The sequence below is a fragment of the Salmo salar genome, chromosome ssa20, assembly GCF_905237065.1.
Source record: "Salmo salar chromosome ssa20, Ssal_v3.1, whole genome shotgun sequence".
Lineage (NCBI taxonomy): Eukaryota > Metazoa > Chordata > Actinopteri > Salmoniformes > Salmonidae > Salmo > Salmo salar.
Window position 1 is genome coordinate 14,902,932 of NC_059461.1, and position 27,231 is coordinate 14,930,162.

The window sequence follows — 27,231 nt, forward strand, 5'->3', positions numbered from 1 at the left end:
TGTATCTATAATTTTTTTTAATAATTATGTTTTTTGTGAACGTTTATCGTGAGTAATTTAGTAAATTCACCAGAAGTTTGCGGGGGGTATGCTAGTTCTGAACGTCACATGCTAATGTAAAAAGCTGTTTTTTGATATAAATATGAACTTGATTGAACAAAACATGCATGTATTGTATAACATAATGTCCTAGGATTGTCATCTGATGAAGATCATCAAAGGTTAGTGCTGCATTTAGCTGTGGTTTGGGTTTATGTGACATTATATGCTAGCTTGAAAAATGGGTGTCTGATTATTTCTGGCTGGGTACTCTGCTGACATAATCTAATGTTTTGCTTTCGTTGTAAAGCCTTTTTGAAATCGGACAGTGTGGTTAGATTAACGAGAGTCTTGTCTTTAAAATGGTGTAAAATAGTCATATGTTTGAGAAATTGAAGTAATAGCATTTCTAAGGTATTTGAATATCGCGCCACGGGATTACACTGGCTGTTGCGTAGGTGGGACGATTTCGTCCCACCTAGCCCAGAGAGGATAAAGTACCCCAAGGCTCAATCCTAGGCCCCACGCTCTTCTCAATTTACATCAACAACATAGCTCAGGCAGTAGGAAGCTCTCTCATCTATTTATATGCAGATGATAGTCTTATACTCAGCTTGCCCCTCCCTGGATTTTGTGTTAAATGCTCTACAACAAAGCTTTCTTAGAGTCCAACAAGCCTTCTCTACCCTTAACCTTGTTCTAAACACCTCCAAAACAAAGGTCATGTGGTTTGGTAAGAAGAATGCCCCTCTTCCCACAGGTGTTATTACTACCTCTGAGGGTTTAGCGCTTGAGGTAGTCACCTCATACAAGTACTTGGGAGTATGGCTAGACAGTACACTGTCCTTTTTTCAGCACATATCAAAGCTGCAGGCTAAAGTTAAATCTAAACTTGGTTTCCTCTATCGTAATCGCTCCTCTTTCACCCTAGCTGCCAAACTAACCCTGATTCAGATGACCATCCTACCCATGCTAGATTACGGAGACATAATAGGTAGGCAGGTAAGGGTGCTCTCGAGCGGCTAGATGTTCTTTACCATTCGGCCATCAGATTTTCCACCAATGCTCCTTATAGGACACATCACTGCACTCTATACTCCTCTGTAAACTGGTCATCTCTGTATACCTGTCGCAAGACCCACTGGTTGATGCTTATTTATAAAACCCTCTTAGGCCTCACTCCCCCGTCTGAGATATTTACTGCAGCCCTCATCCTCCACATACAACACCAGTTCTGCCAGTCACATTCTGTTAAAGGTCCCCAAAGCACACATCCCTGGGTCGCTCCAGCTAACACCTGGTACGAGCTGCAACAAACACTCAAACTGGACAGATTTATCTCAATCTCTTCATTGAAAGACTCAATCATGGACACTGACAGTTGTGGCTGATTTGCGTGATGCATCGTCGTCTCTACCTTCTTGCCGTTTGTGCTGTTGTCTGTGCCCAGTAATGTTTGTACCATGTTTTGTGTTGCTACCATGCTATGTTGTCATGTATTGCTGCCTTGCTATGTTGTCGTCTTAGGTCTCTCTTGATGTAGTCGTGTTGTATTTCATCATGTGTGTTTTGTCATATATATTTTTTTATCCCAGCCCCCGTCCCCGCAGCAGGCCTTCTGTCTTTTGGTAGGTCGTCATTGTAAATAAGAATTTGTGCTTAACTGACTTGCCTAGTTAAATAAAATAAAAAGACAGCAATTTTCTCTACAGCAGGGCATGGGTCAGGCTAGGCTGAAGTATTTCTTTGACCTAGGGGGTCACAGGAATGTCAGTGGGACATTGGCTACATCAAGAACATTACTAAGCAGGATCTCCATAAGACTTAGCCAAGAACCTACAGACGTTTCAATCTTTATTTATTTAAAAAAAAATGGATTCTAGTAGAAAAGCCTAACCCCCTAGGAGATGCATACACCAAGTATTGCTTGTAGCCATATTATCATGTCCCAAATAAGGACTGTTTAGCATGGCTAATAGAGCAGGCTTTATGGCATGACACTATCACCAAGACTCAAAAACAGTCCTACAAAAGTGTACAGCCAGGAAATGTGATGAATAATAAGAATACTTGTGTATAATCCCCATGTCACCCCGATACATCCTGAAACATTTCATTACAATGAAAAACATGACAAAATTACAATTTCCTACATTTATTTTTTAAAATCATAAAACGTTCCTTTAAAAAAAAAAAGGCGTACATTCTGCATGTTGCACTGAGTGGTGGTAAGGGGTGTGTGTGAAAAACTCCAATACAGACAAAGAGAACACAAAGACGGGACAGTCGTACTCTACTGACAAACACACCATAGAAATCAACCCATCCAAAAATAAAGATAATGTTCACTTGTCTGTCAGGAGACTCCAAATATTTTGACAAATGTTTTTTTTTTTTTTTATACAAATACAAGAGATGGAGTAGAGAACTACACAAAAAATGCAGAACGTCTACATTTAACATAGGAATGTTGGACCTTAAAAAAAATTAACAAAATGCCCACAAACTGGGACAATAAGATGGGGATGGGAGGGATTTGCTTCAATCTGAGTCTCCTTGTTTAGAGGAACTGACCAGAGTACTGCTTCACACTGAAAGAGTAAAAAGAAAAAGAAAATTCACAGGAGTCAATAAAGATATATAGAGGGGTTGGGGGTGGGAGAGGGAGTTGGGAGAGTCTGAGACAGGGAGAGAGCACGTGATGCGGGCCTAGTCGGAGGCGAGGGTTAGTCCTGGTGTCCGAGCAGGTGCAGTGCGCTGGGGGAGGAGGAGGAAGGGAGACAAGGTTAGTCACCATGGCTACGAGGCAGCATTAGCACTTCAGCATCTGCGCAATGAGACACGCTGACGGTTGCCGGGGAGACAGAAGAGGAGGAGCCTGTGCCGTTTGGCAGACTGTGATTTGTTGTCGATTCATCTAACTAAAAACAACAAAATCACTAGTCTTCCACACAGCAACAGGCAGGGAAGAAGTCCACTCCCTGCTTCACACCGAAAAGGCTCTTGGGTCATAAAACCAAACATTTCACCAATCATTTTCTTCTAAAAATCTGACATGTTGAATGATTAACACATCAAACAAATATTGACCTACAGTTTTGTATTAATATGATAATACTTGTACAAGTATTGTGTACAGATTTTAATACAGCCATTTCACAAGAAGAAGCTCAAACTACTTTCACATTGCACGGGAGGAGAGAGGTTAGTAAACATCAGCAGCAGACAGAGAAATATAATAAGAGATTAAAAGGAGGTAGAAAAATATACATCTACACATACATATATTTGAGATCAAAATGTGGCTATAAAAACAGGAAGGTATAGAAAAGGCAGACATGAAACTATTCACTCAGAGGGCGTCCAGAACTTGCCTATTCTGCAATAGGTACTGAGCGTTTTGGATCTGGTCCTGGGTGCCGCTGATGGTGATGATGCGATCCTCAGAACCCTCCAGTGGCTCGTCGATCTTAATGGAGGCGCCAGACTCATGCCGGATCTGCTTGATCCTCTGACCTCCCTTACCAATGATGGAGCCGGCCAGCTGTAGAAAACACCAGGGTCAACTGAATGTCATGCACAACAGTGTGAAAACACAGGAAAAGTGTGTTCTGTGTGTGCGTGTGAATGTTGCGTAAGGGTTTCATAGGCCATGGTGGGCGAGACAGGCCGAGCCATTGCTCTGTATGAGAACATAGTGTGTGGGTGTGTTCGAGAGAGGTAATGGGGGAGTCCCCCCCTCTTCTGCTTATACACACATCTTTCGGGATCGTCACTTGTGTGGTGATGACTGGCCCTCCCATATCATTATAGGAACCGCGTCCACCTAACACACACGGCGCATACAGTGACATACACACAAGGAGAGATCAGAGAAACAGCTTGAGGAAGTGTTTAGACTCTATTAACATCACCATAACCTAACAACATACTGAATACCAAGCTGTGGGACGTGCTTCTACAGACTCACCAGACTGATAGGAGTCCCAGGAAGAGTTGTTATCTGTTTGAAAGGCGAGAGAGAAAATAGATCTAGTTAGGGAAAGGTTTTTAAAATGTACACATCCAGAGCAGACTGGTACCATAAACAAACACATATTTACCAACCTGATATAGAGCAGGCCAACACGTTTCAAAGATGATCTTCCAATAAACAGTCGAAATGACAAAACAAAGATAGTCGACAAGTACACTGGTGCAAAACAATACACTCCAGGCTGTTGAGTATTATATCCTATGCTTCCTTGATTGTGTAATTGTCAGTCATGCAGGGTTCCCTTGTAAAAGAGACTCTATCCTGCCCAAATAAAAACAACAATAAAATGTGTAGCCTTATAGAGCAGACCAGCTGAAATCAGGTTCTATAACATACACCGGAGAACCACTAGCCCTCTACGTTCTATGAAAGCTGCTCGCCGTAAACTGGAAAGAAGGAGGAAAACAAACCCAACTAGGCATGCCCAAGCCCTGCTATATCATCAGATTGCATACAGAGGTACTGAACACTGCACGCAAGTTAGACTATACCAGTCTCATTGCAAATTGTGAGGGGAAACCCCAGAATGCTATTTTCTGTCCTAAAAGAAATGTAAACCCCCAGATAACTCCTCCTCTACCCCCTCCATCGAGCAATGCAACAGTTTTCTTGATTTTTTCCAATTCAAAATGAAGTAGTGCACTGCACAAACTACCCCTTGCTTGGGATGTGCCCCTATGCTTTATACTGAGCCTACTAGCTGCAGTTTCAACACATTTTCAAGAACAAGCCCAACAACGGTCTCTGAAATTGTCCAAAATACGAGGTCAACTACCTGCCCCTTCGACCCTATTCCCAAAGCAAAATCCTGCCTCACTCTTCTCAGTCTAACTATAACCAAAATCATAAATTACTTAATTCAGGCACTGTGCCTAATTCCCTGAAAACTGCCTCCATTATACAAAATCTGGAAAAAACCTGGAAATTACAGACCAATTTCCAACCAGTTGTGTAAAGTACTTAAGTAAAAATACTTTCAAGTACAACTTATGTAGTTTTTTTGGTATCTGTACTTTCCTATTTTTTTTTGACAACTTTTACTTCATTACATTCCTAAAGAAAATGATGTACTTTTTACTCCATACATTTTCCCTGACATGTAAAAGTACTCCTTACATTTTGAATGCTTAGCAGGACAGGAAAACTGTCAAACTCACACTTTTAAAGATAACATCCCTGGTCATCCCTACTGCCTCTGATCTGGCGGATTAACTAAACACAAATGCTTTGTTTGTAAATTATGTCTGAGTGTTGTGAGTGTGCCCCTGGCTATATGTAATTTAAAAAAAGAAAATGGTGCCATCTGGTTTGCTTAATATAAGAAATTTGAAATGATTTATACTTAAGTATATTTAAAATACCTTTAGACTTTTACTCAAGTAGAATTTGACTGAGTGACTCACTTTTACTTCGGTCATTTTCTATTAACATATCTTTGCTTTTACTCAAATATGACAATTGGGTACTTTTCCCACCACTGTTTCCAACCTAGCCTTTTCAGTCAAAGGTCCTTTGAACATGTGGTCTCAATACAGCTACAGAACTACCTTTCAACCAACAATCTCCATGAACCCTTCCAGTCCGGCTTCCATGTACAGCACAGTACAGAGACAGCCCTGGTAAAAGTTACACATGACTTGTTGATGACAGCTGATGAAGACACTAGCATCTTTTTACTTTTGGACATCACAGCAGCCTTTGTCACAGAGAATCATGCGATCATCAGCAGACTTACGAACTAGCTTGGATTCTCTGGCACATCACTCCTGTGGTTTAGCTCCTGACTTACAGACAAGAATTTGTGATCCAACCCTGCCACAGTCACTCAAGGAGTCCCCCAGGGCTCTGCTATGGGGCCACTCCTGTTCTCTATACACACATACACTGCCACACGGTATACTTATACGGAGATTTGGACTAAAGTTGAATTTTTGCACATACGTGAGGACAAGTCAGACTAACAACCAAACTAACAGACTGTCTAGATGCAATCAAGAGATGGATGCAGTTGAACTTCCAAAAGCAAAACAGAGCTTGTGTTTATTTGCTCTAAGAGTACACAGAGCAAAATGAGCACATTCTCCCTTCCTCTGGATGATGACGCCATCACAGCTTCCCCCACTGCCAGAAACCTGTGTAATTTTGGACTCTAGCCTCTTGTTTGAAGCACACATAACGCAACAAAAAGTGTAATATTTCCACCTTGAATCAGGTCTTGTTCACTGTGGATGCTGAGAAGCTTGCGCATGCCTTGGTAACATCTCGGCACTGCTGACAGTAAGGCTCCTGTCAACTCCAGATGATCCAGAATGCAGCTGCCAGGATGCGCTCACAAACTACACAAAAAAACTCACATCACCCTGCTTTACTCAACCTCCATTGGCTTCCTGTTCAATACAGGATCACATTTAAGATTCTACTGCTCACCTTAAAAGGCCCTCAAGGGTGATGCATATGCCAACTTCTAAATGCATATGCCAAATTCTAGAGAACTATTCCCCAGCACACCGCTACGATAACCAGACTCAAATTGCCTGGTCACAAACCTGTTCAGCACGGGTAATAGGGCCTTCTCACGTGTGGCTCCTGAGGTCTGGAACGCAGGCAGCTTCCATTTCCTTGTTTAAAACACATTTAAAAGGCCTAGCTTTTAATCTTTGATTGCTTAATCTGTTTACAGTCTATATTTTTTGTATTAGCAGGTAATGGTTTAATGTATTGAAATTATTCTACTTTTTTATATTTTGTCGTTGAATTTTGTTTGTGTTTTGTTTTCTACCTGATATGCATTGCGAATGGGATATGATATATATTATATCTGGAGTATTTCTCCTGTCTTATCCGGTGTCCTGTGTGAATTTAAGTATGCTCTCTCTAATTCCCTCTTTCTTTCTCCCCCTCTCGGAGGACCTGAGCCCTAGGACCATGCCTCAGGACTACCTGGCCTGCTGTCCCCAGTCCACCTGGCTGTGCTGCTGCTCCAGTTTCAACTGTTCTGCCTGCGGCTATGGAACCCTGACCTGTTCACCGGACGTGCTACCTGTCCCAGACCTGCTGTTTTCAACTCTCTAGAGACAGCAGGAGCAGTAGAGATACTCTGAATGATCGGCTATGAAAAGCCAACTGACATTTACTCCTGAGGTGCTGACCTGTTGCACCCTCGACAACTGTGATTATTATTATTTGACCCTGCTGGTCATCTATGAACATTTGAACATCTTGGCCATGTTCTGTTATAATCTCCACCCGGCACAGCCAGAAAAGGACTGGCCACGCCTCATAGCCTGGTTCCTCTCTAGGTTTCTTCCTAGGTTCTGGCCTTTCTAGGGAGTTTTTCTTAGCCACCGTGCTTCTACACCTGCATTGCTTGCTGTTTGGGGTTTTTGGCTGGGTTTCTGTACAGCACTTTGAGGTATCAGCTGATGTAAGAAGGGCTTTATAAATACATTTGTTTTTATATGCGCTTTACAAATGAAATATTGTGCCATGGAGACAGCATGACAAACTGAACTCAGACAGAACCACATTGGAAGAACGGAACAACTCACCATATCCACCCCCACCCTGGAGAAAGAGAAAAGAGAGGGAGAGCAGGGTTAAACACACATTTCCTTGTGATCTGTTGTAAACACTCATGGATGCATGCAACCCCGGCCTTGCATGATCAGGATTAGGGCAGGGACCTCAAGATATATTATCTCGATACTTAGGTGCCGATACATTATGTATTGATTCTCACAATTCTATATGTATAGCGATTCGATACTGCGATTTGATGTCCAAACATATGGCTCACTGTAAGTCTGGTGCAGAGAGACCGGAGCATTAGAAAATACATTTTTGATTAGTCATGGAAATAAGTGCTGAAAACATATTGGCTCACTATTTAAAAAGAAGACGGAGAACATGCTATAGAATCAAAAAACTGCGGAGTTTAGCAACAAGGTAGCGTAAAATTAAATAGCGTCACTTGGAGTCAAAGTATCAATATAATATTGTGATATGTAACTATCGATCCCTCCGATCAAGTCAGGGTTGAGGCCAGTTCGTACAAAAGCCCCTATTTGATGCTGGAGACCCCTGCCCCCTTCTCCGCTTGCATCCATCAGCCACTCACGCCACAGCTTTCACCTGCTATTCAGCGGCTCAGTCACCAGGGCAACAAGCGATTCAAAAATCAGTTGCTGAGCAACTGGAGGCAGCATCCTGCCAGCTCTCAAAGATAACCTACCAGTCTGTCAACAAAGCATTATTATTAACACCTAGCAACCACAGCCCCCCCCCATGATTACGTTGATGGTAGTGGTCATGGTGGTATGGGCAATTATTACTGAAGTTACCCATTACCTGTGCTTATGGTTTGGTCATATGGTTAACTATGGTAAAGTAATGTTTATTACATGTTAGTGGTAAAGGTGTTGTTGGGTTTTATAGTGGGGTTAGCTGTGGCCATGGCGATGAGGTTATTATCAGGCAATTACAATCACTGTCTAGGAAAGACCAACAATTGTTTCAGCGTATGATGCTTCAGCCAATAGATACCAAGACGACAGTAGCATGCATTTAGTTAAGGGTCACTAACCATGTTATCGCCATAGCGATCTCCTGGTCTCCCTCTTCTGTCACTGCTAAGAGAAAGACAGAGAAAATGAAAGTCTGACTTGAGAAAAACATTGACAAGGCAGAGGGCTTTTCAGCAGCTCTCCGATCCAAGTCAAACCACACACATTCACAGACCCATGTAGAACACAAAAGTAAGCGGTGTTGACAGGCAAATGGCAGGGCTGAAACACTGATGAGGCCAGTAATCAGAGGAACAGACTCAGGCGAGACTGACTGACTACAGCACCGAATGAGGACGTTGACATGCAAAGTAGTAATTCAATATTAAACCGATTATGGCAGTAGGCAGATTATGCAGTAGTCATGTTAAAACCTTACTCTGCTTATCTTAATTTGCATGAAGTCAAAATCGAAGTAAGTATAAGCCGATTAAAACACCTGGTTTTCTGAGCAATCCTTCAAATTATTAGGACATGTGAAGACCTTCAAAATCGGCAGTGCATTTGTTCTGCGCATGTACCAGCCAAGCGAGCCTCCATCTTCAGAGCGAGTGAAGGGAGTTCGTAAACAACTGAACGTACGAGTCTTAAAAGTAGTTCACATTGAAACGTTATATAAACTCCGAAAATATGCGTCACAAAAAACAACATGGTAGAATGTTTATTTTGATTGCTGATTTTCTGCATTTATCAGAGTGGCATCAACGACCCTGAGTTCAGATGTGTTCATGTAAACAGTATTATTACAGAAATCTTTCTTGCAAACGTATAGTACCAGTCATGAGTTTAGACACACCTACTCATTCCAGGGTTTCTCTTTATTTTTTACATTGTAGAATAATAGTGAAGACATCAAAACTATTAAATAACATATGGAATCATCTATAATATAGTAAAAATAAAGAAAAACCCTGAAATGAGTAGGCATGTCCAAACTTTTGACTGGTACTGTGTGTAACGTTTTAATCAAACTATTATATTAATCTGAATATCCACAATAATGGCATTTTGTTGCATGTAACCGTACTCACTGACTCCAGACCAGTGGCCTACAAGGCTGGAAAAGGACTTACTTGGGTCTGGCATCTGCATTGCCCCGATAGGAGTCATAGGAGTACTGGTCATCTCTGCAAACAACGTGGAAATGGAACACACACGAGCCCACACACACTATGAATGAAAGACCATATGTCCCTGCACTTTTGAGCACAAACTGATGTAGACAAAGCAAAATGGACAGAAAGAGATGTTTGGAAAAAGAAATGGAAATGAGCGATGGTGAAGCTCTCTTACCCTCCTCCTCTGTGTGGTGGGGCCAGGTTGCGGCCACGACTCTCACCCCTCCCCCCTCTCACTGGGTGGGGAGGCGGGGGTCCACGGCGGGGGCTCATCTCCTCGTAGTCCCTGCGGGCGGGGGGCATGGGCCCCCCTCGACCCCCTCGTCCAGAGGGCCCTCGGTCAAAACCTCCGCCACCTCGTCCCCCTCGCATGTGGAAGCCCCCCAAGGGTCGCCGGCCGCCGCCACCCCCGCGCTCCTCAAACATCACGGTGAAGCCGCCGTAGTCGTATGTCTCGTCGTAGAAGTTGGGGTCGTAGGGCTGGGCGCGCCCTTTTATGGGAGCCTGACGGGGATAGGATCACACATCATTTCTACAGCCGGCTGGCTGTGGTATTTACAGCTCAGTCAAATGGTTCGACAACAGAACCAACGGTTCGATAAGAGCACCAACCTCAGCGATGAGCTCCAGCATGATCTTGATGCACTCAACGACGCGCTCAGACTTGCCGCCGACCAGAACCACGCGGTCCGTGGACTGGGGACAGCATTCCTGGAACAGCTTGATGCTGGTCTGGGTGTTCTACAACAGTCAAGAGTCAACACAGGTCAAATTAGACAAAGCAAGGCCATATGACTGAGAAGAACCCACAGAAAAAGATTGAATCAGGGTCACCTTCAATAAGCTCTAAATGACAGTAAAACATTTGCATTCTTATTGGACAAGTTCAGGTAGTAGGCCCATCAAGTATTTTAAAATGTTATCCCATTTTTGTACGTACTGGACATGACCCAGGTGAGGAGATAAGAATGGGAGTAGTTCACAGCGCATAACTGTACCTCTCGTAACTCTTTGATCTTGGCTCCCTTCACACCAATGATGCTACCTGCCAGGCTCTGGTGGATCAGCAGCCTCAGCTCACAGTCAAAGTCCATCCCATTGTACTGTTGGTACTAGTGGGAGGGGGGTAAAACTTTAGCATTTTATATCTATATCCCATTGGAAATGCTATGTTTTCTTTTATCTGCACACTCAATATCTAGTAGGTACCACTCAGGACTATAACTGAAAATTATAGGCAGCCATAATGCTGGTCTCATTCTCCCTTATCTCCAACCACAGGCTCACCTCCTCCAGAGTAGGGATGATCTTGAGCAGGATCTCTCCCACGGTCTCGATTTCAGCACTGATGCTCAGAATGCTTTAGAGCCACCAATCACAGCGCAGGATATTCCCAGGGGGACCAATCAAATGGTGACCAAGTGTTAGAGAGGAAAGAAACAGTATTTCAAAACCAAGGTCAACTCTCCCTCAGCAGAACTTCAACCATAACATCTGACAATAAATGAAGACCCCTCCCTTTCATCCGGTCCCAGCCGTGGGGGTTAACCGGGTAGCTGTTGTGGTACAGTCCCATAGAAATAGAATTACTAGAATGGACATTCCCATTCAAGTCAATGTTCTGTGATGAGTGGACCAGCGGCCATATGTAGTAATTCTGGTTCTATGTGCACACCCCATTCAAATCACAACAGAGGAATAAGAGGACAGAATACCCCATAATCAATTTATATCTATAACATATCAGCAGGTATCCATAAATACACAAATTAACCCCCTCAGTGTGTCTGACAAAGAAGACCACAACAATAAAAATAAAAAAAACAGGTAAAAGGAACCCAAAGAAAGCAGGTGTGTTTTAGTGACCCCTGGAAGGGGGGGGAAGGAAGGAAAGGTTTGGGGGCGGTTTGCACCGATGGGGCCTGCTGCCAGAGCACTAAAGCAATTGGACTGTAGCACAACATGGGAGAAAAAAACTAAACAAAAAAAGAACGAAAGGTCAATAAAAACATGACAGTAGTACACTATGCTAATCAAAATAATTAAACAAGGAACAGTTTAAAGTAAACTTAAAGATGGGTGAGAGATGGCAGGGTCACAGTGAGTTATGCTCCCGCCATTGGACAGGAGGATGTTGAGGGAAGGCAAGGAGGAGCGACATGGGTGACAGGGATGAGGTGACAAATAAGTTCACTTTCAACAGTTCCAACTATGGCAAAGGTAATATGGAGAGTAAAGAAGGGAAAAAGACATACAACACTTGAACCCTAGCTGCTCTGCCTGGAATAACAGTCTTACGTACTTATAGTGGTCCAAACCCACCACCCCCTAAAAAAGATCTGTGGTAACAAGGACGAGGAAGATGGTAGGAGGGGAATGTGAGAAGCTAAAACAGACCAGTACACCAACTCTGAGAGGGGAAGGAGGGAGGTGAGGAACGTTGAAGGGAGAGATACTATCATTGAAATAAAATATAGAATGTTGAAATACCGTCACTAGAACAGAGGCAGGTTTAAAGTATTTGTTGAAACCCTCACTGAAAACAGAGGCTTATAATACTGTCACTGAACAAAAGTTGACATGTTTGTCACAGGAACAGAGGCAGGTTTGTTTGTTTATTTTCTGAAGTCAGGCAGTGAGAGGGAGGAGCTTAGGGACATACCGCTCAGGCCCACTGCTGTCTGGGACTGACACACTGGCATTGAACTGCAAGGGCCGTGGGCGTGTCATGGGCAGGGGCCAGGGCCATTCGAGCACACAGATGTCAATGAAGTAAGGCGCCCATTTAGGGAGGGGCACGATTATGGGCAGGGCCAGCCAGGGTGTCAGGTGGGCGGGCGCAGGAGGGGCGATCCAGAACATGGGCAACAGAGGAAGTGGGCAAAAATAAACAAAAATAAAAAACAGGAGAGGGAAGAGGGAGGGGGAAGAGGAATACATTTTAATACAGGCTAATATTCTTCATTGTGATATTCTCTCAGAATGTTTTTGTTTTTTTTAAAGAACAGGAGATGGAAGATGAGACAAAGGTATTCAGGTAGAGAGAAATAGTTGGGGGTAGAATGGGGTCAGAAAAGGAGGGGGAGATGTAGAGAGGGAGATAAGAAAGAGGGATAGCGGTAGAGGAGAGAGGGAGAAGAGTGGAGAATGATGGAAGGTGGAGAAAGAGAGAGGTAATGACATGAAATGAGTTGAGAATTGGCCAGGCTGTTTATATACACAAGACATTTCCTAGAGGATGAATTGGTGTCGGGTGCTACAACAGCTCCACCCTAAAATACACTGGGCCCACTCAAGTATTAATGAAAGTCTTAGCGGTGCGATGCCTGGTAGTAACAGCAGTATTCATTACGCAAACAGAAATACATTTGAGCTAACAAGGCCATGGGTTTCGTATTGATTAGTGGGGGTGGGGGGGGGGCATTTTGATAAAAGACATTACACTTTCGATTGATGATACCACAACAGGTGTAGAGCAGTTCTCAATACACATCATATCCCAGCATTTACCCAACAGTTACCCAACAACCTCACAGCTTTACTTCCCCCAACCATAGTTAACAGACCCATTTTCTTAAGCCCAACCTACCAACTTAGATTGCCTCAACATTTGCATACAAACTAGTCAAATCAGACACTCCCAAAGTACAACCATGGAAGGGGGTACTGTAAATTCCCAGACAAAAAGAGTGGTGTAAATGTACTCACGTCTGTGCGCAGGGATTTGATGTTTTTACCACCCTTCCCAATCACTGCTCCTGCATTCTGAACCGGGAAAAAAAAGTAATGTGATACCGAGCTTATTGTGATATAACAAAGTAAAAAAAATCCTCAGACATCATCTACATACTACATAATCGAAACTGATTTTGACCGCATTAAATCAGACATGGAACCATGGGTAGATAAAAAAAAAAAAAAAAAAGAAGCTCTTAACCTCCATAGATGTGGTCAAATAAAGGTTAAATAAATAACTGGGGAGGGGGAAAAAGATAGGCTACATAGAAGGATAAGTCACAGAGGAGATTGTGGCTGTTGAAGGTAGGCAGGGGATTGTGAATGAGGAAGAGAAAGCGGACTGACTTTGCTCTGCAGGAGAATGCGGAGCTCCACCATGTCGTCTGTGTTCCTGGAGCGCTTAAAGGACTGCTCTTCCTCCGCGTCCTCTGCGGGACGCTTACCTGTGAAAGAAAAACAGAGTAATCTTTCTCACACACTATTTTTCAACCTTTTGACTTCGCAAGTTACATTTTTTTATTGGTCACATGCGAGTGAGCTGGTCACCTCAATGAAAAGTTTAAAAAGTCCTATTTTTTCAGGAGCTAAAACCACAATTTGGTCAAACAGTAAAGTGCATTATCCTCATGATTCCCTTCATGCAAGTTTCGTAGTAACTGTTTCACTGGACCCGGCTGCTGTGATGAGTGAGCCAATCTCTCTTCCTTTCCCTTGATGTGCTCTCCCCCACACAAAAAAAAGGAGGGTTCTGATTGTATAACATTTCAAAATCCAATTTGCAGGTAAAACACAGCTTTGGAAGCACCTACTGTTGAAACTGTTGGAGAGGATGTTCAGCTTCATGTGGGTATAAGTTCTAATTCTCAGCATTTTACATTGAGCTCAATAGTAGCCAGCAGATTCCGACCCAACCATTAAGCCTGTTTTACACTGAGCTGCACTGGGGTTGGAATGCAATCATGGTTAGATTAAGACACCGCGGAGCCAGCGCGAGATATGGGTCAGAAACATACCTCAACGCAGGGATGGGATGTGCCGCTGTATTACATCCCAATTGATACCTTGAGAAGATTGAAATACTACTAGTTTTTCCAGAAAACATCCCTTTTTGTTCTCATGCTAGCTATCAGTAGCCACCGCTGGCATTTTGGAATGGCAGTGTCAGCCAATCAGCTCCTTTGTTGTTCAGCGCAACATGCCATTCTATAATGGCTGCTGTGGCTACTTTACCAAGCATGAGGACATTAAATGTACTGTTAGATTAATACATGACTACTAGCAGTAGGCATTAGATTTAGTGTTAATAATCTATACTGAACAAAAATATACTCGCAACATGCAAAAATGTATACGATTTTACTGAGTACAATTCACAGAAGAAAATCAGTCAATTGAAATGAATTCCGTAGGCCCTAATCTATGGACATCACGACTGGGCAGGGGCGCAGCCATGGGGAGCCAGGCCCAGCCAATCAGAATTAGTTTTTTTGCCACAAAAGGGCTTTATTGAAGACAGAAATGTTCCTCAGCCCCCCCCATCTTCAGACGATCCGCAGGTGAATATGTCAGATGAGGTGGTCCTGGGCTGGCGTGGTTACACTTGGTCTGCAGTTGGATGTACTGCTACATTCTCTAAAACGGCATTGGAGGTGGCTTATGGTAGAGAAATTAACATTAAATTCTCTGGCAACAGTTCTGTTGGACATTCTTGCAGTCAACATGCCAATTGCGCGCTCCCTCAAAACCTTTGACATCTGTGGCATTGTTTTATGTGACAAACCTGCCAATTATAGAGTAGCCTTTTATTGTCCCAGCACAAGGTGCACCTGTGTAATGATCATGCTATTTAATCAGCTTCTTGATATGCCACTTCTGTCAGGTGGATGGATTATCTTGGCAAAGAGAAATGCTCACTAACAGGGATGTAAACAAATGTGTGCACAACATTTGAGCTAAATAAGCGTTTTGTGTGTATGGAACATTTCTAGGATCTTTATTTCAGCTCATGAGAAATCGGACCAACACTTTACATGTTGTGTTTATATTTTAGTTCAGTATTGCCAATGTGTTTTGAGTTCACTTCCTCATGTGGTGAATTAGCCCAAAATAAATGAGTGGACATAAACACAGACAAATTCATCTCAATTGAACAACAAAATTCAGACAATTCTGGAGCCCTATTTTAACAGTAAAATATTACAATACCCTACTGTCAACCCACAATTCATGACAATCAATGGATTAGGTAGCACATCAAAATATATTCAATAATGCATTCCTACTTGGACATGTTAAATAGACAACTTGTTTCTTGAATAGCCTACCAGCTCTGTAGTCTATTACACTGTCTAAAGCACTGTGAATGACTTGAAGGTGATTATGACTATGTTTTTCTAAAAAACGATGGTGCAACCAAATCATAGGCTGGTGCCACCAACTGAAAAAGTTAGTGTCACCAGTGGAAAATGTTAGTCTGGAGCCCTGCACGCACGTGCACGCGCACACACACACGTTCTCTGGATCTGCATTCAGTTGATGTAGAAATTATACACATGTAATACTAATAGCCCACTCATTGCCCTTACATATTAAAACAGTATAGATGCAATAGATATGGCTACCTCACTACACTGTCTGCTCTGCACTTTTTTTTGGCACATATCTGGCAGCTACAATTTAGGAATCTAAATGTTTATATTTTCAACCAGACATTGATTATTAGTAAGTATTAAACACAGGAGGGCATAAACCTTGCACCACGCCACTTAAAATTATAAAAAAATAACTACACTGTTCTTATTCATTTTCTAGGTTAGTTACACTTATTTAATTAACACACAAAAGGATTACAACTCACCGTTTGTCTCTGTGTTGCTGAATGAGGTCTCTTTTTCTTGATGCTCAATTTCTGTCTCCATTGTCGGCTTACACCGGGCTGGGTAGGGCAGGCACCTCGGTCCTGGGAGCAGGTAACAGCGGGGAGAGAGGAGCGGGCACCTCTGTCTGACTGGCTGTGGATGGACATGGTCGAGGGAAAGCGATGAGAGCAGGGTTTGGGGTTTTCAGAACTGACGAAACAAAGTACGACAGAGGAGAGAGACTGGACTGGTGACCAACACTTACCACTATTTATGGTGAGAAGATGGGCGTGTTATGGGCGGAACAAAACAAAGTCTCAGAGCAGCTGCGAACCTACTGAAAAAAGGCAAAGGTTGGTTAGCGGCATTAAAACAAATCTACCCAAGAACAATCGTATAACACACTGCTACGATTATAAAATTGTAATAAATGGTGCATAAACAGCATTGATTCAAATGAATGTATTATCTTGAACTGGCCATATTCATTACGAAAACCATTTAAGAAGCAAACAGAGCAAAATTAGAATTTCTATTGGACATATTTAGGTATGTTCCCTCCCTGTCTCGTTTAAAAAACATTTTGCAGTAGAATTGGCTTAATTAATATGCCCCTGAGCTTTAATACCATTCTGAAGGCGACCAGATGACACACATACTGAATTGATGCACATTATTAATCTAAAGAAAGTCAATGCATGAGTGAAGTTACAAAGCAGATTTATTTGATAATACGACCTGGCACAATGATATCTGAGTCGGGACAAAATGACAATGCAACGAGGGCTCATCTCAGAATCACCTCGCACGGATAATTATCTTGATCGTAATTAAACAAATAGCTAGCTACAATCATACATTTGCTCATCGGGCATTATTTTGGGATTAATGGTGTGAGCTAGCCTACAGCGTTGATCCAATGATCGTCTAGGGTTGATGTGCATTCCCGTTAATACACCCGTGTCCCCCGTGGACCGGCTCGTAAATAAAACATCCTCCATTCAAGCTGCAAGGCATCACTTCCCCTCCTTACCATTTTTAATAGCGAGCCGCCGGGAAAAATGTGTAGTCTTACTGTAATCAAACACGTTTAGTTTAGGACGTTGCACACCACGTTCAGCCAAGGGTGTACCACATCCTAAATTGTCAGAAAATGGTGGTGGAAAATCAAGTTTTATTAAGACTACACATTTTACTTCCCCCCCCCCCCGGCGGCTCTCCTAGTTGAGGGAAATGATGCCTTTCGAACCTGAATGGAGGATGCTTTGTCTACGGGATGGTCTACCGGGGACAGGAGCATAGACAGGGAGTGCACAGCAGTCCTAGACGACAGTGCCGTGGCGAATTATGGCGCCCACTATCGGCTGCCTAGGCCATATGTGCGCACACGGTTTAAGAAAACAACTAACGTTCGCTAGCTATTAGTTCTCTTGTGTATACGAGAAAAATAGCTCGCTAGCATATTGGGAAGCTACTTAGTTCATTCAGCTGGTTAAAGTATTTAGTAAAAATGGCTGGCTAGTTAAGGTAACTAGCTTCAGTTGTTAGGTAGCTAATGTTAACGTAACCAATTAACGTTACCCAACGACGTTAGCTGTTGGACTGCTACAGTAATATGTAGCTAGTGTAGTTAACGTTAGTTAGGGACAAGAAACACAATCGTATAACGTTGGAATAAAGCTCTGAAAGCCATATCTAATTACACTTGATACATTTCTAAATTTAGCCGTGTAAGCTATGCTAGCTAGCCTGCAACACTGGATCGCTAACTACAATAATTAACCAGCTACTTTAGTTGGAAATGGTGTAGCTTGATACGCGAATGCTTTCAAATGTTTTTGCTTATACCATCGCATCAACATGTAATGACGGATGTATTCGTTGCAGAGATGCATCGAAATGTGTGTAAAACAGACCTGCGCTACACCGTGTATCGTTGCTACTCCTTTTCGACCCTTCGCTGAGGAAGAACGCAAGCACAAAAATGGCTAAGACATCATGTGTGTATCTGAAGAAAGAGGTAGCTGCTTCGATTGGTGGAAATAGACCTTGAATTGTAAATAAATAGCAATAATTGGATAACTCATCTGTCACTCACATAATGGAGGCGGGTCTGAAGATATTGTTGTGTCCCCACCAATCTTCCGTACCGAAATAGTTTGGTTCACGTGCAGCAGTCCTTTACTTTCAGTCTTGATCATAATGTAAATACTTACTAGCTATGTTCATATAGGGTTGTAGCTAGCGAATGCTATCATCTTTGTAACATGTAGATATATCACATATTTAGTGTGTTTCGCGTGAAGTCCAAAAATGATTATGGGAACCTTAGTACTTCACAAACATTTTGACTCTCCATGCCTCCAACTTTTGGCGCCTTGGCGATTCGCCCAGCGAAAAGTAGCTGTACTTGTAGTTTGGGGCAGATAGCTACAATTCTACAGAACGAATCCAAACCATTGTAACGTAAATTAAGGTTTATGACGATCACTCAATGAGTACGGTTACATGCACACAATATAATAGTTCGATTAAAACGTATATATGCTTTGCAAGAAGAACAATGTCCCTAATAATACTGCTATATGGACACAACTGAAATCAGCCTACTACCTGATGGCACTGATAAATGCAGAAAATCGCCAATCAAAATAAACGTTCTACGACCTCGACCGTGTTATCTTTGGGAAGCATATTAGATTCTGAGTTCAGACTTTTGAAGTTTGCATGTGAAAACTACTTCTAAGCAGTGGCGTGTATTCATGGGTGCCAAGGGAAGCCAGTCTTACACCAAAAATGACACCAACATTTTTTTTAAATAATGTATATTTCATCTTGGTGTTTTCAGAATTTTCCTTCAATTCACAAGAGGCTGAATGTATCTCACTGGAGACAGCATCCGAGCGAAACAGTGCCTTTCGGTCTCTGTATGTCATGTGTAAGGCCATTTATCTGATTCTATCTGGTCATGAAGAGTATGACATTGTTGCCGCCCATAGCATTGAATGCAAGGGAAGTCAGCAAGCATTTGGCCTCACTTGATTAAAAAAAGTAGAAAACAATAGCCAATCAGCATTGAGCTAAACTGAGGGAGCTCAACTGTGAATAGTCCTGGAGCACCAAAAAAAGGTGTTGTCCTCTGATGGCTAGCTACCTAGTTAAAATGGTCTTTTTCCCAAATTAGCCATAGATGGGGATAGGGGTTTGGACTTGTGGTTTTACTTAATTCTCCGTACTGGCCAATGATTGTAATGGCGATTCTGATCCCACCATAAATTCATACGGTACATTGTGACCCTGGATTGAGAGGATGAAAGGTCAACATGTAGCTAGATGTAGAAGGCTAAAGTTAACTAGCTAACGTTGGCCATCAAAGAAGTTAGGCTAGCAAGCAAGCATTTTAGCCAGGTGGCCTAGGACAACAAAAAATTAAAGCTTGTACTGTATGAGTCATAGACCTTTTCGTCAACATGAAAGATGGGAGTATGGCATTAGCATTTCTCTATAAGTAGGGTGTTTTTTTCTACTTGCACAAACACACACACACACACACACACACACACACACACACACACACACACACACACACACACACACACACACACACACACACATACACATACACAAACAAACAAACAAATCAGAATGGTGGACAGAATAGGTGATTTGATGATGTTGATGTTGAAAAGGTGCTGGAATAGTGGAGGCAGCTCCTGTTTTCTTTGCGACTTGCAGTAACTCCATGGTTCTAAATCAATAGTTGTTTGGTAGTCCAAAAATATCGGAAACATTAACTTGCTTGGGGTGGGTATAATTGGTGGAATGTTCTAACAAGAATCTGTTCCAAAAACTTCGTAAAGTACAAGCTTGGCAACAAACGCATACAAAGTAACATGATCAATTCACCTAACATTAGCTAAATAGCTGCCGAATAGGCAACAACTCACCACGTAGCTTATTCTTAATGTTTGTCAATAGGCTACCAGAGTGAGGACAGACATTTTTCGGAATAAACACGGTGAGTGAAAAACTTAATTAATTAGCCCACGCCCTACCCGGTATCGTATTCTGCCTCTATACAACTTTGTATGCGTTATTTGTTGGCAACCTTGTTATTTACAACGTTTTTGGAACAGATTCCTGTTGATACGTTCCACAAATTATACCCGGGTTAGGGTTAAGTGCCAGCCGTGCGACTTTATTCTCGGTCAACTGTAATTTGCCTATTTCCCTCTTTGTGGCACTTGACCATATGATTGGGCAGAAGTCCAGCACATCCCTACCAGGTAACCAGGAGGCTGACAACCAGGAACCAGATGACTCAGAGCTGCTGGCTAGCCTGGAGGCCCAGCAGGGGCAGGTGGAGTGGAGGGTGGAACCCAGCCTGGAGAGTTGTTATGGAACCCGCAGTGAGGCATCCTCCGCCTCTTACATAAATGCCTTGCTGCAGAGCCTGTGCTTTGAAAGTCTTGCAGATTCTGCACTCGGAAGCCCTTCATGCCACGAGGCCCTTGAGCTGGACATGGTGGACATCACAGATGAGGACTGATTACCTTCCTCTGGATGAGCTTGACAATGTGATTTTCCAGGAGAGACCAATCCAACAGCCAAACAACAGGAAAGACAATCAAAGGGACAACCTTTAGACGATGACATGGACTGCTTCTTTCCACCTGAGCTAAAAGCTTCCAGACAGGAGCCTAGACTGGATAGTACCTGTGTCAGAGAACAGGGAACAAGCCGACCCTTTGCGGAGAGTGTGACGATTGTGATGCTTGATTCACCTCCGTTTACCTACCTGTGTTTGCTGCAATAGGGTGCGAGCCCCTTGGGCGTGCTGGAGTGAGTGAGCGAGGTGCATGTGAAAGCCTTCATTGTCACCCTGCAAGGGAACCTCAAATGCAGTAAGGTGGAGTGGTGGGTCAGTGCTTCCATTTCGGACGGAACTGGTTACATGGACATGGACCTTTCAGACCAGGTTCTGACGGGCCTGCTGGGGTTTTCAGTGGCCAAGAAGCTGGACCTGGCCCAGATGGACGCAGGGATGAAGGCGTGTTAGCAGGGCCTGGTGGACATGTGCTGTGTAATGACTCTGAGGTTGGACCCTGCTGACATGAAGGCTGTGGTCCTCAAGGTTGATGCAGTCACAGAGGAGAACTGAGTGAAAGGTAGGCACGGGCTGGAGGACTCTGGGATGTGGACTGTGGAGGACTTTGATGACTGGGCTCTGGGGAATTTGGGGTTGTGACTGCCTTGGCTGTAAGTGGGTTTAAAGCTCTGTCTGGCCCTGAATCCACTGTCAAGTGTGCTTTACGAGACCTCTGTTGTTATGTTAATTCATGCAGCCATTAGGCTACTCTTGATTAAAACATTTTTGGAATGCGGAATTTGAAAAAAAAAACGTTTTTGTTAAAATGATTCTGAATTCTGAAATGAGCTTTTTGTGTGTGTAAAGAAACAAGAGCTTATTACAGTATGAAAATACAGTATGTTTAAGAAGGAAGGCTTCAGTTTTTGATAGTAGGTCTACTGGTGTATATTGTCTCTCACTGATGATTGATTACAGTAACTGTTGCTAATGTATGACAGTATTTTATTCTACAATTTTGATGTAAACAAATCTGAGTTAATGATTTACTTTTTATGCTCTATACTCAGAATTACTTTTCACAGTTCGGCCTTTACTACAGTTTAGTAGCTACTACACAATGACACATTTTCGGTCATTTACCGCTGAAGAATTCCTGCATTTTTTCTGTGAGTAGTGGAGTGATGCTCAGGCCATGGGGAATCCGCTCTGTTCCCCCCGTAAAAAAAACGGAGTAATAGTCAGCCTTTGCTTATTGCTATTCCGTGTTGTCCACACACATCCACATGCATTCATCTGACTTCATTAAGCCCTAATCAGTTTCAACATCAAAATTAGGAACCTGCACTGCATGTCATTAGCCTGTTATGAGTTAATGACTGTGCCCACAGTGGAAAGCGTGTTGTACAGGGTAGTGAGAACCTATAGGCCTGGTGAATTATCTGCATAAGTAGGAGACGGGTTTGGGTGGGTGGGTGCATTACATGGCTGAAATTGTATACAGTAGCACTCATTCAAGGGTTTTTCTTAATTTTTACTATTTTCGACATTGTAGAATAATAGTGAAGACATCAAAACTATGAAATAACACATTGAATCATGTAGTAACCAAAAAAGTGTTAAAGAAATCAAAATATATTTTAGAATTTAGATTCTTACAAGTAGCCAGCCTTTGCCTTGATGACAGCTTTGCACACTCTTGGAAGACCCAGAGTTACCTCTGCTGCAGAGGATAAGTTCATTAGAGTTACCAGCCTCAGAAATTGCAGACCAAATAAATGCTTCACAGACACATCTCAACATCAACTGTTCAGAGGAGACTGTGAACCAGGCCTTCCTGGTTGAATTGCTGCAAAGAAACCAGTACACAAGGACAACAATAAGAATAAGGGACTTGCTTGGTCCACGAGCAATGGATATTAGACCGGTGGAAATCTGTCCTTTGGTCTGATGTGTTCAAATTTGAGATTTTTGGTTCCAACTGCCATGTCTTCGTGATAGGCAGAGTAGGTGAACGGATGATCTCCGCATGTGTTGTTCCCACCGTGAAGCATGGAGGAGGTGGTGTGATGGTGTGGAGGTGCTTTGCTGGTGACACTGTCTGATTTATTTAGAATTCAAGGCACACTTAACCAGCATGGCTACCACAGCATTCTGTAGCGATATGCTATTCCATCTGGTTTGAGCTTAGTGGGACTACCATTTGTTTTTCAACAGGACAATGACCCAACACAGCTCCAGGATGTGTAAGGGCTATTTGACCAAGAAGGAGAGTGATGGAGTGCTGCATCAGATGACCTGGCATCCACAATCACCTGACCTCAACCCAAATGAGATGGTTTGGGATGAGTTTGACCGCAGAGTGATGGAAAAGCATCCAACAAGTGCTCACCATATGTGGGAACTTCTTCAAGACTATTGGAAAAGCATTCCAGGTGAAGCTGGTTGAGAGAATGCAAAGAGTGTGCAAAGCTGTCATCAAGGCAAAGGGTGGCTACTTTGAAGAATCTCAAATGTAATATATATTTTGATTTGTTTAACACTTTTTTGGTTACTACATGATTCCATATGTGTTATTTAATAGTTTTGATGTCTTCTACAATGTAGAAAATAGTTCAAATAAAGAAAAACCCTTGAACAAGTAGGTGTGTCCAAACTTTTGACTGGTACTGTATGTCGATACATTCTGTAAAGTGAATACATAGATGATTACAAAGGCTCAGATGGTTGGCGTGTGGTGCTTGCAAGAACATGGTGGTGGGTTTGAATCTCGCACAGGCCTTGTCTAGGCTATACTATGTGTATACTGTTCATCACTTTAATAGAATGTCTGCTAAATAACAATACCGTATTAATGCATAAATACCTTGATCTACAGAGCTTGTTCATGCCCTACACTCTTCTTATTCATAACACATAAACTATCTGGTACTGTAACAGGTCATATTCAATAAATAGTCTGAACTTCAGAAAATAAAGACATATGTCCTAGCAAGGCATCTTTCTCCTGTTTTAGGAAAAGTGACTGTGCTAATAGAGGCCATTTGCAATGCTTTTTCCTTGATTTTACACCACCCCCTGCCCCACCACATCTTTCTGTTGCAGTCTGAAGGAGATAATCAAGGTAGGAGTTAAAAAGTGCCTTTTCGTTCTCCAGCGAGTTTGTATGTTCCCAAATTACAGGTGAGTGGTGGTGGGCGCATGGGGAGACATTGTGCTCATTTCTCTAATGCTCGTACCACGTGTAGTATACCCTTTTGGTCCTTTCGTTTTAGAGGAAAAATGTACATCAGCAAACCAAACTAATACCTGCAGCTGTAATTTTCCTTCCCCTATTAGACATGGGTAATGAAAAATCCACTTAGCTTTGTCTGAGTTCCATGAAGATCAGTAAATGGGTTTTTCTGCCGGAGCTGGCCCTGTTTGTGTTTTGTGTGTTCCCAAGTTAAAGATGCGTGCTAGTAGGGAATAGAAATTACCAGAAAATTGGTCTCACGAAACATTTGGTACATTATTTTATCCCGAGGTTGGATGGGATTGGTATTATTAGGATGTAGCGGAGAGGGGGTTCAGGCAGAGGCAGAGCCATATCTCTCTATATGACTGACTCTGGGTTCAAGAGGTCAAGTTCTGTGATGTTTGTTCCTGGCCTCCGTTGGTCACATAATACAGTATTAGTCATGGTAATAATTAGGCCATCATGGGATTAGTTAGTAGTCACACAAAAAATATGTATAATGTTTTATCTAATTGAAGACAGAGGGTTTTGAGTTTGTTTTTGGCCCTCATTACTCATCATGTCACGTTATATGACAGTATATGATTTATGCTTGTTTACTATCATTGGACCTGAATAGTTTTTTTGTATTTACTATTTAAAGCTCAATGCAAACAGCTGACGATTTACAAATGTAGGACCAAAGGACACTTCCCACTGGCACACATTGGTTGAATCAACGTTGTGTCCACATAATTTCAAAGAAAATACGTTCAACATCGTAGAATAGGCATTGTGTTGTTTCATGATAAAATTATTCTTGGCAAGGGCAGAACTTATTTGTTGCAGTAAAGCACAGTAGGATGAAGTATATTGTATGTGTAGTATTGCCATAGAAGATGATTGAAGTAGAACTGCCCAATGAATGGTGTACATGGAAAACTTCTCACATGAAGTCTGACGTTTTGTAGTAGCCCTCTACACTGTAAAAATGTTTTATTCAACATACAATTAGTTGTAAGGCAACTGTCTGTAAAGGATGGTTCGTAATTTACCAAATGGTTACCTGGAGGAAAATGGGGGAGGGTCATGCTTTTTTAAATTCAGTCAAGGGGAGGGATTAGTGTTTTTTAAAACTAATCCAGGGAAGGGTCATGTAATTTATAATTGATTACATTTCTATATTTCACTGTTTTAGAATGAGTTTCTTGTTAAGCTATACAGTGCATTTGGAGAGTATTCAGACCCCTTGACTTTTCCACATTTTGTTATGTTACAGCCTTATTCTAAAATGGATTAAATAAAAAAAATCCTCATTAATCTACACACAATACCCCATAATGATAAAGTGAAAAACATGTTTTTAGAAATTTGTGCAAATTGATAAAAAAAATAAAAAATAACAGAAAGTAGCATTCAGACCAGTGGCGTAATTCAGCAGGTCGCACTAGGACCCTCAACGTACATGGGCCCAGATCTGCAGCACCCCACCATGCCCAAGTATTAATTGTTGATGCCAGTCTATCACATCTACAATTTGAGGGAAATAGCTTTTTAAAGTAGGCTATATGATAAATGATCCTACTAATGGTTTCACCAACAAAATGTTATTTTTTGCCACTACATAAGTTAGCATGATATTTTAGTGCATTGATGACAATAAATCAAATTAATTTGCTAAATAAATCATATTATTTAATAGTTTCAATACTATGTTAAGACAATGAAATGCATTCTGGGATTCATTGTGCAAATACTGTCTAAAGTGATGTTGTTTCTGTCATCGTTTTAAGCAACAGTTGAGCTAGCTATCAAGAGACAACGGCCGAAAAGAAAATAAAGAGAGAAAGTCGATAGAAAATTATGGATTTAAAAATCAGCAATGTATCAACATAAAAGTGGAGCCCAAAAGAAGAAGGCCAAAAATGAGAAAGCAAAGGTATCAAAATTAGTTAAATTAGATTCCTTTTTCAAATGCAGTTAAAGTGCAGCCATTGCTGGCACAAGCAATGTAACGGGACCAGAAGAGGATGTAGGTTTATCATCGCCAGCAGCAGCTTTTAGCGGGTCAAGTGAGCCAAGGCCAAGCTGTTCCATCGTGCCAGAAGAAGCAACTTTGACAGAGGAGGATACAGGTTGTCAGGTATCAGCAGATACGACCCTGGGCACAAGCCAGGCTGGACAAGCTATCCCCGGGCCGGGCGGGGAGGAAGAGAAGCAGGGCGAGGCTAGAATTGTGGCGGCTGAGGAAACAGGTGGAAGTGGGACAGACGGCCTTTTAACCTATCCAACTGACAGGGGGCATTATGCAACAAATGTGGACGCAAAAGTTAAATGGCATGTTATTGCATTAAGCTTGTGTAAGCCTACTGGCCCATTCCCAAGAGATGAAGAAAGGCGGTATTTTTCCGAGTCGTATTACACCACTACAACTAAGGCTGGAATCAAATTACCAAGTACATGGCTATGTTATTCGGGCCAAGCTAGATTGCGGGTATTGTGAGCCTTGCTGGCTGTTTGGAGATCGGAGTGCCCCTTTCTTCTCTGATGTCATGAGACATCCCAGATTCACATGGGTGCCTGTTTGGTATAAGCAATGGAAGCTCAATGGCACTATTGACTCAGAAATGGAGAGAGGCGTGCGTAACGCAGCAAATTTATGGCAACAGGTGTTGGAGCGCATAGTTAATGTAACTCTCACACTTGCATCATGTAATTTGGCGTTCAGAGGGCACCGTGAATAGCTGGGGCAAGGCCAACAGTGGGAATTTTCTCAGTATAATTGCACTTCAGTCATTTTACCACCCAGTTCTGAAATAACCTTTTAGAGCGCCCTGCAGGATCTGTTAACTATCTCATTCCTCAAATCCAAAATGAGCGGATTTATATCTTAGCCTAGCGAGTGAAGTGTGACATTCAGGGAGAGATGCAGGAAGCCCCATTTTTTTCTATTATTATGGACACCACACCGGATGCATAGAGGATAATGGGCTGGATATTTCAAAATGTTGTGGGCAGGGGTATGATGGAGCTGCTAACATGAGCGGGGTCTATTCTGGTGTGCAGGCCAGAATA

The 27,231-nt window shown here is 42.4% G+C and overlaps 1 protein-coding gene across 4 annotated transcripts; it reads right to left on the reverse strand.

Annotated features, from left to right (window-relative positions):
- Window positions 1-1,880: 1,880 nt before the first annotated feature.
- LOC106580094 (heterogeneous nuclear ribonucleoprotein K) lies at window positions 1,881-18,401 on the reverse strand. Of its 4 annotated transcripts, none has more exons than XM_014160741.2 (17): window positions 18,268-18,401; window positions 16,617-16,685; window positions 16,351-16,504; window positions 13,839-13,936; window positions 13,464-13,520; window positions 12,418-12,461; window positions 11,043-11,115; window positions 10,754-10,867; window positions 10,368-10,496; window positions 9,931-10,259; window positions 9,711-9,764; window positions 8,658-8,700; window positions 7,624-7,639; window positions 4,010-4,042; window positions 3,798-3,865; window positions 3,414-3,583; window positions 1,881-2,796 (listed from the first exon to the last, which is right to left on the reverse strand). In XM_014160741.2, the coding sequence occupies exons 3-17, from the start codon at window positions 16,409-16,411 to the stop codon at window positions 2,766-2,768; spliced, it is 1,320 nt and encodes a 439-aa protein (XP_014016216.1). In that variant the 5' UTR covers window positions 16,412-16,504; window positions 16,617-16,685; window positions 18,268-18,401; the 3' UTR covers window positions 1,881-2,765. The 4 variants fall into 4 exon arrangements, with proteins under 4 accessions (XP_014016216.1, XP_014016214.1, XP_014016215.1 ...); XM_014160739.2 differs by having other exon boundaries at window positions 8,658-8,703; window positions 18,268-18,400; XM_014160740.2 differs by having other exon boundaries at window positions 8,658-8,703; window positions 16,617-16,688; window positions 18,268-18,375.
- Window positions 18,402-27,231: the final 8,830 nt, after the last annotated feature.

Excerpts from the sequence above, each read along its gene's own strand:
- LOC106580094 (XM_014160739.2), bottom strand. The coding sequence starts at position 16,411 with ATGGAGACAGAAATTGAGCATCAAGAAAAAGAGACCTCATTCAGCAAC. Across the intron at positions 13,521-13,838 it reads GCATTCTCCTGCAGAGCAAA|AATGCAGGAGCAGTGATTGG; the intron begins GTCAGTCCGCTT and ends TTCCCGGTTCAG. Across the intron at positions 10,497-10,753 it reads AGATCAAAGAGTTACGAGAG|AACACCCAGACCAGCATCAA; the intron begins GTACAGTTATGC and ends TGACTGTTGTAG.